The sequence below is a fragment of the Lynx canadensis genome, chromosome A1 (genome assembly GCF_007474595.2).
Source record: "Lynx canadensis isolate LIC74 chromosome A1, mLynCan4.pri.v2, whole genome shotgun sequence".
Lineage (NCBI taxonomy): Eukaryota > Metazoa > Chordata > Mammalia > Carnivora > Felidae > Lynx > Lynx canadensis.
Genome location: NC_044303.2, coordinates 138,683,055 through 138,697,376, shown reverse-complemented (window position 1 = coordinate 138,697,376; position 14,322 = coordinate 138,683,055). Strand labels below are relative to the sequence as shown.

General features: G+C 41.6%; 1 protein-coding gene across 2 annotated transcripts in view; it reads right to left on the bottom strand.

The window, feature by feature from the left end:
* ARHGEF28 (Rho guanine nucleotide exchange factor 28) overlaps positions 1-14,322 on the bottom strand; it is a 284,777-nt gene that overhangs the window by 26,753 nt on the left and 243,702 nt on the right. For both annotated transcript variants that reach the window (XM_030322942.1, XM_030322972.1), the window contains 7 exons: positions 14,195-14,317; positions 12,866-12,983; positions 9,643-9,897; positions 8,011-8,087; positions 2,989-3,167; positions 1,868-1,959; positions 565-747 (listed from right to left, as the gene is read on the bottom strand). In XM_030322942.1, coding sequence (XP_030178802.1) covers positions 565-747; positions 1,868-1,959; positions 2,989-3,167; positions 8,011-8,087; positions 9,643-9,897; positions 12,866-12,983; positions 14,195-14,317 — 1,027 coding nt within the window. The remainder of the gene's footprint in view (positions 1-564; positions 748-1,867; positions 1,960-2,988; positions 3,168-8,010; positions 8,088-9,642; positions 9,898-12,865; positions 12,984-14,194; positions 14,318-14,322) is intronic.

Here is a 14,322-nt window from a genome sequence, read left to right as displayed (position 1 = left end):
AATCCCCCCTCGCCTACTTCCCCCATTCCCCCACCCATCTCCCTTCTGACAACCACCAGCTTGTCCTCTGTAGTTAAGAGTCTGTCTTTTTTTTTTTTTTTTTTTTGTCGTTGTTCATTTGTTTCCTAAATTCCACATAGGCGTGAAATCACATGGTATTTGTTTTTCTCTGACTTAACTTCACTAAGCATTACACCCTTCTGTCCATCCACGCTGCTGCAAGTGGCCAGATCTCATTCCTTTTTACGGCTAAAATTCTATTCTGTATATGTATGCACATATATGTGTCTTCTTTATCCTATTTATTCTATTGTGTATATGTATGTGTCTTCTTTATCCATTCATCTACTGAGGGGTGCTTTTTTTCCTTCATAGTACTTGACACGACCCAACACATGTATTTTCTTTTACTTTGCTATTTCTGGAATATGAATTGTAGCACAGTTGAGCTTCTGTCTCATTGCTCTATGTGCTCAGCACCAAGACCACAGCGCTGGGCACACCCGGAAGGTACTCGAACATTTTCTGACCCTGTCAAAGCAAATAGTTTTGGAAGCAGCTTACCTTCTTTCAGTGCTGCTGCCACTAATGAGGATGCCTGGGGAGGCTCTCCTGGGTCAGGCTTAATGAGGAGGTGGGGCTCTAGATGGACATCCTCAAGTCCACTCAATTCTCCGAGCTCAGCATAGATATGCAGCTTCTCCTCCAAATATGTGCAAATTTGTTGGTCTTGGTTACTGAGGATTTCTATGAAATGGCATTTAGCACAGAAGGTTAGCAGAGGAATACAACAACTGTATGAAAGTCTAAGCTAGAAGACCACGATGTTGCTCATCACTATGGTCTCACAGGTCAAGTACAAGTTGTTGAGTGGGACACAACCGGGTTCAAACCCTAACTCTTCCACTTAGTGACTGTAGCTTTCCATGGAATTTATTGCGCTCGGATGTGTGTTCCTTTCCCCTGCCTCTAATTCCAGAAAGACTTGCAAAACTATTCTTTGTTCAGCTTGTTTTCCACTAAGACTAAACACTAAGCTGAGGAATGAAAATCAAGGTGGGGTGGCAGTATCCATGATGGCTGATACCCACAAGGGAAAACAATGCAAAGCTACTCAGGCTTCAGTCAGTTTTGCTTAAGACCACACCTACTGGTTTAGGTTTTGGTTTCTCAACATCCAATGTCTTTGATAATCTTGGCATGTACCATTTTCCTCTGGTGTCAATGTATCACGTGATTCTTACGGTTTAAAGGGACCTCCGTCAGCATCTAATCCAGGGGTTCTCAGTCTGCCTCGGTACCACCTGGGCAGAATTTAAAATCCATCCACAACCACCTCCCATAGAGCCCAAGGGAAACGGGTGAGGGTAGGGCCCAGGCATCAGAATTTTTACAAAACTCCCAGAGTAATTCTGATGTCTAGCCAGAGATGGGAATCACTGAGCTAATCTAATTTCCTCAATTCAAAGACTTGGAAACTGATGACCAGAGTTGATGGGTTCCTTGCCCAGAGTCACACAAGTGTGACCTTCCAGTGCTGGGACCTAAAATTACAGCACCAGACGATGACCCCAGGGCGCATCTGTACCAAAACTGCCCTGCCCACAGTTACTGTTTCGTACATGTTACGTGGATAATTATTTCTGAAAATTTGTTATAGATTTTTAAATCACTAAGGAGGAAGGAGGGAGACGGTCCTCTTATTTGAACACTCCTGAAACCCATCTTTTTGTTCTCACAAGTGATGGGTGGGCCTCACGTTCACGGAATTCATGCTTTAATCATAACTCCCATTCGTGACACCTGGCCTTGCCCAACACCCAAGGAGAACACCACGGCCAGGGAGTCAGAGATGTGTGCACAGTACCTTGACATTGCTGAATTCTGGCCACTCTTGCTTCAGCTTTCCGCCTCTCCTCATCAGATTCACTTGTCCTTCCCCCTTCTTCTTCTGGGCAACTTTAAAAGACAATAGTCAAGACAGACCACTGAAAACCAAATTCAAGTATCTTTCGGTTCATTAGTAAGACATGGGGACTTGAAGGTAGCATTATTCAGAGAAGAAAAATTCAGCATAAAGAGAATTCTTCGTGCCCTCAAGCTGAGATACTTGGTTTTCTTGCATATATAAAAGACCTAGCATGTACGACATAGCTCTCCAAGTCAGCAGTACAGGATGACTCGAATATTCCAGCATACACACATACACAAATGCACTCATGTGCTCACACCTCTACGCCCCACACTATCAACACTAGCATTAGGTCCGACTAAAATAGTAAGTTTTGCTTTCTACTACATTTGGGTACTTCGCAATGGGACAGAGTAGAGGGAGTTGGAGGGGACAGAGGTAGGGTGCCAGCTTGAGTATGGTGCAGTGGAGGTGGAGGAATTTTATAAAACATCACTCAAAACAGATTAATCAAATCACCATTAAGGATGATCATCCTCACCCCCTCCAGTTTATAGAAAACACTAGTAATGACAAGGAAATTGACTTTGAACACTTAGATCGACCAATCTAAAAATGTTTATTGAATGATTCTTCAGAATTAGGCACACACAAAAACAAAAAGCATGGCCCCTGCCCTCGAGGAGCTTCCAATCTAATACACATATATACACGAAAAAGGTAGCTGGTACAAGGCAATATATGACAGGCACCAAGTAAATGCTGTAGAGAGCAGGTGTTAAAGAATTCCGGGTAAGGAAGAGACCAGTGGAACTGGAGGTGTTCATGAAGGAGGGAAGCCATGAGCTGCACCAGAGATGAGCAGGATTCACACAGGCGGAGGGGAGGTGGGGCTTTACATGCAGGGAGGCGCAGAGAACAAAGCTGCAGATGAGGGGCTATCACAGGCGGGGGCGGGGGCAGGGAGCAGACCAGTCCGGCTGAGGCAAAGTGTTCATGCAGAGGAAACATGGTTAGAATACTTTCCCCAAGTGGTTGAGTCCATCCCCTGGCGTATGGACAGAAGGAAAGGTTACCTTTCTACTGCCTGTTGGATGCGTCTCATCCAGTTATTCCGTTCCTCCTTGGAGTTGGTATGAATTTCATACATCTCAGGACCGGCAGATGAAGCACTGATTAGAAACATTCCTCTTTCCTCATTAGCAACTTCTCTAGCAATAAGCTTCTGAAGGGAAATAACTGATGGCTTCTGATCCTACATGAGATAGGAAGAGGTACAGGTGAAACAGCAACCCACCAAAACTAAGGGTCTCACCAAACACATGAGCAGAAGAAAGCACGAGTGTTAGGCAAATGAGTTCACTTCGACCTTTCAGAAGCTCTGTGGAAGCTGCTCCGATCTCCAATGGCAAGGGTGTGCTGAAGAGAGGATGGGAAGAAAAGGATAAAGGGGAACGTTTGTCCTTAAGAACGGGTGGCGTCAGAGGACACCCTTTTAAAATGCAGAACGATCCAAGCGCTAAGACTATCAAAATGCCACAGTCAGGGGTTGAGGGATTTTTCTAGAAGGGCGTGGGATAGAAAATAGCTTATCAAATATCACAAGGAGATGAGAGAGGGTGGACCACCTAAGAGTCCACTGGATTTAGCAGTATTTAGGGTGGTCCTTGAAAGTGACAGTGGGAAGGAGGAAGCCCGACCTCAGACTCCCTGAGCATAAGCAGTGTCTTCTGCTGTCGAAGTACAGAGCATACCAACTCAACTTCTGTAGTTTGCCCTGCCAATGTCTCTTCTTCCCACCAACTATGGGAGCCACTGGCAGGCAGGAACGAGTCCGATTCATACTTATACGCCTAGTACATTGTTTGGCATGGTGCAGGCTTTCAATAACTGTCTGCAGAACTGGACTTAGCTGAAGAGGAAGAAAGGCTAAAATTCGGCATATAAGCCATGATGAAACCACCTCTTCTACCAACATTTATTATGATCTTTCGATGTCCCATTGCTAAGCCTTGGGGATTCAATGATGAGTAAGAGAATAATAACTAACCTGGGTAAGGAACCGTAGCTGAAAGAATAACCAAAAAATAAATAAAAAATTGCCTGCAGGAGATAAACAGTTTTGGGGGGAAGTATGAAGAATCTTCTATGGCTTGTGGCTTCCACCACTGTTCAGAGTTGGTAGCAGAAGGTGGTTTGGCTTCTCCTTCATGGACTGAGCAACATCTTTACCCAGAACATGCCACTATATCTCTCATGGCCGACTCCTTAGTGCTGACCTGTCTGCTTTCCCAGCATCACACAGCTATACCACATCTAAAGTTGTGTGCAGGGGTGTGCCCACAGTATCTCTTCATCTCATTCTTTTTTATTTTTCCCCAAATGTTTATTTATTTATTTTGAGAGAAAGAGAGAGAACACACATAGTTGGGGAGAGGGAGAAAGAAACAGAGATAGAGAGAAAAACAGTGGGGGTGGGGGAGAATTCCAAGCAGACTCCACACTGTTACCACAGAGCCCAGTGCAGGTCTTAGTCTCATGAACCGTGAGATCATGACCTGAGCCAAATTAAGAGCTGGATGCTTAACTGACTGAGCCACCAGGTGCCCCCCATTCTTCTTAGAGCAGCAAAAAAAACAAAAACAAAAACCAACAACAACTTTTTGAATACTGCCCTCTCTAATTAGGGAGAGCGCCTGAACACTGTTAATATCCTTCGTTAAATAATGGAAATACGACCAAAGACCTTATTTGCTTTCCTTCCTTCAATGCACGGGGTTAGGTTCCTCAGCTTTCAAGGTAAATGGCCTCTGCATATAAAAGGCAGAGTAAGGGGGCGCCTGGGTGGCTCAGTCGGTTAAGCAGCCGACTTCGGCTCAGGTCATGATCTCGCGGTCTGTGAGTTCAAGCCCCGCGTCGGGCTCTGGGCTGACAGCTCAGAGCCTAGAGCCTGTTTCAGACTCTGTGTCTCTCTGACCCTCCCCCATTCATGCTCTGTCTCTCTCTGTCTCAAAAGTAAATAAACGTGAAAAAAAAAATTTTTTTTTAAAAATAAAAGGCAGAGTAGGTTTCAATAGCAAAAGACATTAGCAAGAATGAAATTATCTGAACCAATTGGTTAGCATTGCATAAGGAGGGGAGGTGGTAAGGTCAGGTAATTTTAAAATGAAAAATAGGTAAGCAGGTAGAAGGTACCATTAACTGAATGACCCATCAGACCAGGAAGCATCATTATTTGTATTAATCACACATGAACACTAGAGATGATTGAGAATTCAAATTAAATCTCTAGGAATGGAAGTAACAGGTCTGCCTTAGAGAGAGATGTTAAAAATAGGTGATGCCAATTCCTAACTCAGCCTGCAGAAATGTTCTGTTTGTGCCTCAGTATTTTAAAACCACATTTTAAATAGTCACCAACTTTTAAAATCTGAGGGATTCCCCATGTTTTAAACCTGCAGATTTGTGGGTTCTTGGAAAAAGCAGACTGGCAATCCTGGGCTCATGGATTCATTTAAACACACTGATTCATTTAAACACCTCTGTGACACAGGTCATGTTCTCACCAGTTCACTACAGTCTCCACCACTCACTATGGGATCCTTGATCCCAAGCCCCCTCTCAGTTTATACGTGGGTGTTGCCTGCCAATCCCCGCAGACAGGCTGATCGCCTCTGCCACAAAGGAAGAGGAAAAGGAGCTGCTACCTTTAGCCCTGGTATCACACCCCCCTCCATGTGTGATTCCATGAAGTGTCTGATTCCACAAGTAATTCCCTTCGAAATCCCACTGTGGTAACAAGATCTTAACGTTGCTGCCTATTTTGAAGTTGCACATTACCATGCTCACTTTGTATTTTTAATTGCTCATTTTGAAATTACCTTCTTTAATATTCAAGAGATCCTCCTAGACTCAGTACTCAGTCATCTAGGATTTAACGAACATCTCTATGTTTTCCTATTCATTTCATGGATTTAGGCCCTACTCCCATTTCCAGCTGAGTCCTCTTTAAAAACAAAATTTCTTCTAGGGACACTACTCCATTCTTCTGCTATTTTCAGCTACTTATCATCTGGCCATTTCCAAATTCATCATGTCTTTTGTAACATGTAGCAAGTGAAGCATTTACTAAAGAAGTTTTTCTAGCAGTACAAAGAGCAGAGAAACTCACCCACAGGTATTAGCAGGAAGCTAGCTTCTTACAATACCAAGGTGAGAACTAGGAAATCCAGACATTTCTATAACCTTAGCTAATACAGCAATTCCCTCAAGGTGTTAGCCAGAAGATATTTAAGACACAAGGGCTATGTCAACTAAATGTGTATGATGCAACTCAAAAGCGTATGTTATAACAGCACAGTGCCCTTGACCGCTTACACATAATGCCTTCTCTTATGCTGACATTGACAAGGGCTTGGTTGACCTTTAGGAAAGCCACTATGTGTCAGGCCAGCATCTCCGTGAAACAGCATCGGTATCATCTTACTGTTGTCTGTAGTCAAACACCTTCTACCAAAAGGGGCGAAGCTGTGGCTGCCTTCATTCTGGATTTGGTGGACTTTATTCCTAACATCCCACTTAATGGCAAATGTGGTCTAAAGCTGACACAGCTAACTCTTCAAGAGGTCGCACAGGAGGGACAAATCCACAGTTCAAGTCCTACTATCAGGTCAGCATCACAACTTGATCTGAATCTATATGCTATGTTGTCCTAGAAAAGAAGAGGGTTATCTTTATGCTGCATCTAAGCTTTGACCTGTCGGCAGGTCATTTGGCCTGTATGGACACTGTTAATATCCTTCGTTAAATAATGGAAATACGACCAAAGACTTTATTTGCTTTCCTTCCTTCAATGCACGGGGTTAGGTTCTCTTATGATCTGCTTCTCTTTCAGCTCTTTAGTTTTGAACAACTTTTGTTTCTATAAAAGTGTAGAATGAATTTTTCTCTTCTACCATGGTCCTCACCTCCCATAGGACAAGCCAAATGGTTTCACCTTCCCACTTACTTTCTCTCTGTTCACAGGACCCCAAAAAATAGCATAGAGAGGTTGCTACACAAATCAGTAGGTTGTCATGAAATCTGCAATATATACAGTTCAAATGCATCAGGGCCATGGGGACTTGCTTAAGATCTCTTGCTATTTTCTGCAGTAGCTTTGTGAAACAATCTCTGACCTTTATACAACTTGGCCTCAGGGTGCCGATGACAGCAATGTGCCAAACAGGGGGAAGGAGGCTATTGGGCCAAGGTGACAAGCACAGATGGGTAGGTGAGGCACTCCACCAGCCTCTTCCTCCCCCAAATCCACCACTGACTGAGCAGGCAGGCTTCTTTGTTTTCTCTGAACGGCCTAACAGAAACCTCACTAAGCCTTGAATTTGCTAAAACCGGTTAGAATTGATGATATCTACGAGTGGTACCCAAATGTCCTATTAGTCAATGGGTGATAAATATGAACCATTTTAGAGAGCCACCATTACAATGCCCACACTGGTAGTGCATCTGGATTCCTTCCTTTAACAGGACCTGATGCTCCTTAATGCTGACAGAGTTAATTGAGGACATCTTTCTTCTTAAAGGGAGTCATTCGGATCACAAGAGGCTGCATAAAAAATGTTATAAAATACTGGTTTTACTTTTAGTCTAACTCTGTGCCAGCAATGAAATCAATATAACACACAATAAAGATTAATGTTGTCTGAATAATCGTGGTAATTGGTGGTCATTATAGTAGAAACAATGAAGAAGCTTCTTTAAAGTTTAGATACCACAATGGTGTTCTCTTGTTTGGCAGGAGGAACAACATGACAGTTATGAACTGGGATGGCAACGGGTACAGTAGGGACTGACCAATGGAAACAGAACGAGAGTCCAGAAGAAACCCACCGTTCCCAGCATTAACATTTGAGTGGCTGGGAAGGCATGGTGGGAAAGATCTGGAAGAAATGCCAAGATAGCCAGATGACAGAAGGTCACCTGAGGGGCTAAGGATAGTGCCTGTCCACCAACCAGCACCAAAGTACTTGAATACTTTTACATTTGTTTAATAAGTGAATCAACCATTTAAAATATGCATCACACGGCCATATACTTACAACAGCTGCAAAGATGTATTTCTGGTCTTTTTCTTGTAAAAAGAGCAGCACATCAGTTAGGAGGAGAGCCAGGATATCTTCAAAGGAAAGATATTACTAGTATTAATGAAGCTAACCGCAGTTCAAATGCCTTTATCAAATACTCTTATTTCATGGTTGAAACTTAAATAAACTTATTAAAAATAGACTAACATTTAGTCTAAGTATGGAACTTCTATAAAAATGCCTGTATCAGGGTAGCCAAAGATGAAGTTTACAGACAACTTAGATTAGCTGTGTTTATGCCTGCAGGTCTGTATCACTATAGGTAGAACTAAATCTCCAGCAAAATGTAATACTGTAGTATTCAGATGGAAAAAAAAAATCCAATAAACAAAAGTTCTAATAGAATGGAGCAAATGGTTACCTTTAGAAAAAGAAGCTTAACTATAACTGTTGGAGCTTCTGCCTTGAATTAGGTGTACAAGTCTGCTGTCTTGCTCCATCTAGACCTGAGCGAGTTTGTGATCTTCTATTTCCACAAATTGTTCACGGGAACTCATCTTCTCTAGCCTACTCAACATCCTAACAGAGTTATCCAACTGCTGATTCAGTGAAATGACCAAGAGCAAAGGACTTGCTGCAACGTGATCTACAGACCGGTTAATGTTTTCATTTGGTTAATGTTCAAATTGTGGTTAATGTGTGGTTGCAACATTGTGGACCAAAAAATCCCATCTCAGTCATTAGATGCAAACACCATGAAAACCTGATAATCCTCCCAAGGGTTACCTTTGAGTAACTAGACCCTTTGAATAACCTCTTCCTCTTACTTCTTACCTGAGCAAGTTACTAAGATATACTAAAAACAGGGATAACAGACCAGTGGTTCCTAACCCTGGCTGCACAGCAGACTCACCTGGGAGCATTTAAGCACCCCTACACTTGGACTTCATCCCCAGACTGATAAAATCAGAATCTCTGGGAGAAGACTCGAACATCAGTAATTTTTTTTAAGCTCCCAAGGCGATTCTATCACATGCGGTCAGGGTGGAGCCAGGCTGCATCAGGCAAGACGGTACCTACAGAATCATACCTTCAGAATCTGAATAAGCGGTTTTAGAGTCTAACTAGATTAACAGGGTCAGATTAATGCCGGTAAATGGCAAACAGAAGCACTGAGGAAGAGTTTGCACCACTGCCAGCATGGGTATTTCTGCATCTTTTTACTCAGTAAGAATGACATTCAGAGCTCATGTTTCCCCTCGATGGCATGACAGCCCCCGGCTGGCCTGGCGCACAGACACTAAATGTACAGTCAGACTGCCTCATTTTCAACACACTGCATGTGCCTGACGACTATTTCCATGCCAGCCATTAGCAGGATTCTCAGTGCCTTTGATTCAAACGTTCCAAACTGCAAATTCATAAAATATTTATGAAGGCTTTTGCGTGGGGCAGCACACGCCCCCCCAAAGATTCGTGGCATTTGCCTAGTGAAGTTGACGACCGGATCCCACAGGGATCCTTCCAGGTCCCAGGGGGTCTGTGTGCATCTGCCACCTCGGGACCACTTTTCCTTTTGAAAACCTGTCCTGTTACATGAGTAACATATGTGAAAGAAGAAAAAGAGGTCTGCTGGAGCCCCAATACCTTTGAAACGACCTGTGGCAGTTTTCCAGTAAACAAGGCCATCATATAACAGAGTCCTTTCTTTACTTATCAGTGCTTGCTTCCTAAACACATGGCCATTTTTGAGCTTTGTGTAGGTTTTGTTTTCGATCTTATTCAAGATCTCAAGCCATTTTTGGTTTTTCTCATACTCGCTGACTTTTAAATCCACAGCGGCAATCATGTCTTTAATTAAGCACAGAGCTTTGCACAAGTCTTTATGTTCTTCACTTCTTTCTGCGTGGGAAAAAGAAAGAACACTATGAAATTAGCCATTGTGCTGAGAAAGACGGTTTTTTGTGTGTTAAATGCAATTAAAATCATACAAGTGGCAAAAATCACACGATGAAAACACTGGGTTAAGTTCAGATGCTTTATTATCAGTCTGTACCCTTCCTCCCAAAAAGAACTGTTAAACGATGTACTTATCAGATGTGCTTAACCTGAAACACTGTAAGATGTCTGAGTTCTAGAGACTGCTACGACCTTCCCCAAGAACACTGAATGTGTTAGATACTAACCTTGGCTTTCTTTCCACCTTTCCAGACACAGGTAATCAAATAACCCCTTCACCGAATCTCTTACAATTTAACCAGGCTGCAGGCCCAAATTAGAATCCTTTCAAGACAGAGTGATTTGAACAACAGGGTGATTTGAACATGCCCCAGACTCATTTGCCTTCCTGGATCCCTCCCCCTCCATAAAAAATATTCAATATTATATTTTAGAACTGCATTAGCATCAAGATGCATGTATTAATAAAATATATTTTAACACTTTAACCTAAAAAAATGGCATAAAAACACTGTGCTTAGTGGGTCGAAGTTAGTAGGTCAGTCACAGTAATCATCGATTCCAGTTGTTATTCTTTGAACTGGCCATCTGCTCTTATATCTAAGTTATCTTATGAAAAAACTCTGGAGGAGTTTCTGGAACAGGATCCTAGGACTCCAGATGAAACTGGATTTAACAATTTTATTATTTGATGACAAAGAACACCCGGTTAATGTTTATTGAGGTCAGTAGAACTGAAAGTTTCAGGAGGTCAGAAGGTGCTGGAAGGAGAGAAGGAAAACTGGCTGAGAGCACGAAAGCCTCGAAAGAACAGAAATAAACACACAGAAACAGCAGTCACGTGAGAGGAGAACAAGTCCTCAAACAGTCTAAACGTTTCCAGGTTCTAAATGTCCTAGATATACCAAGGGTTTTTTTTCAGAAAACCAACCAACAGATCCTGACAGGGCTCTTCAACAAGGAAGATACTTTCTTTCTCACTGTCTGAAAGTATCTTCTTTCCTACACTTACCAACCACTAAGCAGCCCCTCCCCCTCAAAATATGCTTCTCCCTAAAGAACCTATTTTATAAATATGGAAAGGTGAGTAAAGAAAAGCAAAGTTGAGTTATAAGGTAACATGAGGTAAGGCCAAGAAAAGGCTCAGTCATTTGACCAAGAGGGACAAATTACTGTCCTGTAATAGCGGGCTACGTGAAGTGAAGCAGCATGGGCCTCTCTTGGAGTCTTGTCAGAATGATTCCTTGGGCTTCACCTCAGACCTAACTGAGGCAGAATGTGCACGCAAACAAGATATGCAGGAAAGGACTCTGCCTAATGAAGTGTGAGAAGCACAGCCATAATAGAGCCACATGAACCAACGTTCCCAGAAGCCAGAGAGAGGATGGACCACTGGGGGGTCTGACCTAAGGAAGCAGTGTCCATTCAGTCACTATGACGGCTATACCTGAAAAGCCATAAGTCACACTCATCATTTCTGACACACAGTAGGTAATGACTGTTAATCACTCTACCAGGAACTTGGCACGGGGCGATTCTTGGAGTAGTGATAGCTGACCTAACACAATCTGACAGATTTTAGTGTCTGACACACCGTATTAAAACTTTACACTTTATACGAACGTCATACCAATGGAAAGCCTCAGGTGTGTTTTCATTATTTTTGCTGAGAACAACATTTATGGGGCTTTTCTCTTCACACTGTTCTTGTATTTCCCTTTACGTTAAATTACGCGGAGTGGTAAAAATGGGATCAAGGAATAGCTGCCCCCATTCCAGCCTGAACTTAGTCCTTAACGTGGTCGAAAAAAAGGAAACACTAACTCATGCTTTCCTACTCGCCAAGACTGCTTCCCTCCCCCTGCCCCAAAAGGATGTTAGACGTTCACATTTTTAGACAGGGTACTTAAGATCTCATTACGGTTTTTATCAGCAACAAGTCCATCAATCATAACTAAGGTAATAAAAACAGCTTCCACTCTGTTTACACCAGGCTCTGCACTGGGCATTTTATGCAACCATCTCATTTAACCATCACAACAATTTCCTAAGGATTATAAGTCTCACTTGGTAGTGGAGAAAAACGAGGCTCATTTAACAAACATGCCCAACTAATGACCTGCTAAACCAAGTATATTCAATGGCAATACAAGTTTACATAATTCCAAACCCCAGTGTTAGTTAACCTACAACGCTACCATCCAAAGAATAATTTACTCAAGATCAATAAGCTAGCTTGAAGAACAGGAATTTTTATGTACTCATCCACTGCTCTGGTATGTTTGTATTTATTGATAACCTATTCTGTACCAGTCACTACACTAGCATTGAAGAAGGTGCTAGAAGGAGAGGAGAAAAGAACCAGATAGACACAATCCTTCTAGATGCCTTAAGGAGCTTATGGCCCAGCCATATACATTATTAGCCTCTTAAAGGATGCCCAGATGTTACCCCCTGGGACGTGATGATTTGACAGGGTGGGGGAAAAAAAAAAGCTCCCTCATGAATTGTTCTCATTCTAATAATTCACTGCTTGGAAGGCTTGACATTTGGTGATAAGATCAATGGCATATGGCTCATCAGACTTACTGGTAAGCGAAGAGGAAGATGAGGAAGGAAAGGTATTATGAAGATGTGGATGTAGGGAAATTGAAGAAGGAATAGGCAGAGTTGAAGTATGAAGAATGCTGCGTAGCTCAGGCTGCTTGGAGGAATTCAGAAGATTGCCCAGGCTACATTATAAAAGATAACTTCTCAAAATGGACCCAAAACTCAAGGCTCTACAAGTTTTTCCCTAACAAACAAGTTTCATGAATCACAGGCCACAAGCATTTATATCCTTTGGCAATATCTCAGCAATGTTTAAAATTAATGCAAGAGGCAAATGTTTACCCTGGAACTTATTACTCACCTTTTGTGTACTGCAAAATCCTTTCCACCAGGACAGGGTATTTCGTGATACGCTGAGTGACTAGCAGAATGCATTCTGGGATTCCTCGGCGTCGCGCCAAAAGGTTACTATTTCGAAGCTTAAAAATATATATGTATACGTTTTTATATACACAAACTATTTTCTTTTTAGGTCTGAGTGTAATAAAACCAAGAATCTGCAACTGTATCATTTTATTCAGATACAGTGTAATATGTATGATCATTCATTAAAACTTGATTAATTGCCATTAAATCATATACTTTGTCATTAATTTCAATAACCTAATTCTTCAAGCTTAAGGAGTTTCATGTTACTGTGATGTATTTGTAGTTAATTCCAAAATTAAGCACATGCCAGTAAGTGTTAAGATTTATGTAGAGTAAAAGTTCTGGAAAATATTCCCAAGTCAAAGTCACATTTTGAGTGTGAGTTTACAGTTAAATATTTGTTTTTCTAAACAATCATCCTCTACATTGGTTATTATTCATCACGGCACTTACAGTTCCCTCTAATCAGGGCAACTTTTTTCCTAAAAATTTTATACTGTTTTCAAGTTCTCAAAACAAATGTGCAGTGGGGCAGGGGAGGGGGGAAAGGGGGAGAATCTGGTAGCATTCTTAAAATGGTAGAAAAAAATGCAGAATCCATGGAACTCTAAAGGACAAATTTCTTCAACAAATAAATTGGACACCAAAAAATTCATAAATAAGGGGATGGGGAACATTCAAATTAAAACAGATTTAAGAGCTACAATTCCGATACACAATATGTCAACTTTAATCAGATTCTCACTTAAGCAATCCAATTTCATGAGATTCTTAGGGAATCTGACCAGCTGTCTGAAGATATTAAAGAATAATTGTTAACCTATTAGCTGTGATAGTACCATTGTAATTTTTAAAAGATGCATTGTTTACAGATACATATTACATACATGTGAAATTATATGATGTTCTGGATTTACTTCAAATTAATCCAGTAGGAGTGGGGTGGCTTCTATATTTTTACTAAGGTTTTTCTGATTTATAACTTGTCAGGGCAGGAAATAGCTTCCCAGGATATTACAAAGGTGGTCAGAAGCTTGGAGGACCCATTACAAATATAAAATACAAAAGGAAATGTTTTGGGAGAAATATTTCACAAAGACAGAAAAACAGACCTTCCACCTTTGCCACAAACCTATCACTTTCTTCTCTTTCCCCTGAAAAACAGCATCTAGATGTGAAACTTGTTAAGGTCATATAACAAGCAAGCATCAACTACTTCCCATGCTGGTTTTCCACTTTGTAATAGCTTTAAAATACTTGCCTTAATAAAATTCTGAAACTTTTTATTTTGTTGGAGTTCTTTAAAGAGGCTAACGGCTTCTTTGTGATGGCTACAGAATTCTCCATATACTTTCTTCATTTTATTTGCATTTTCTTCTGAAAACTGAG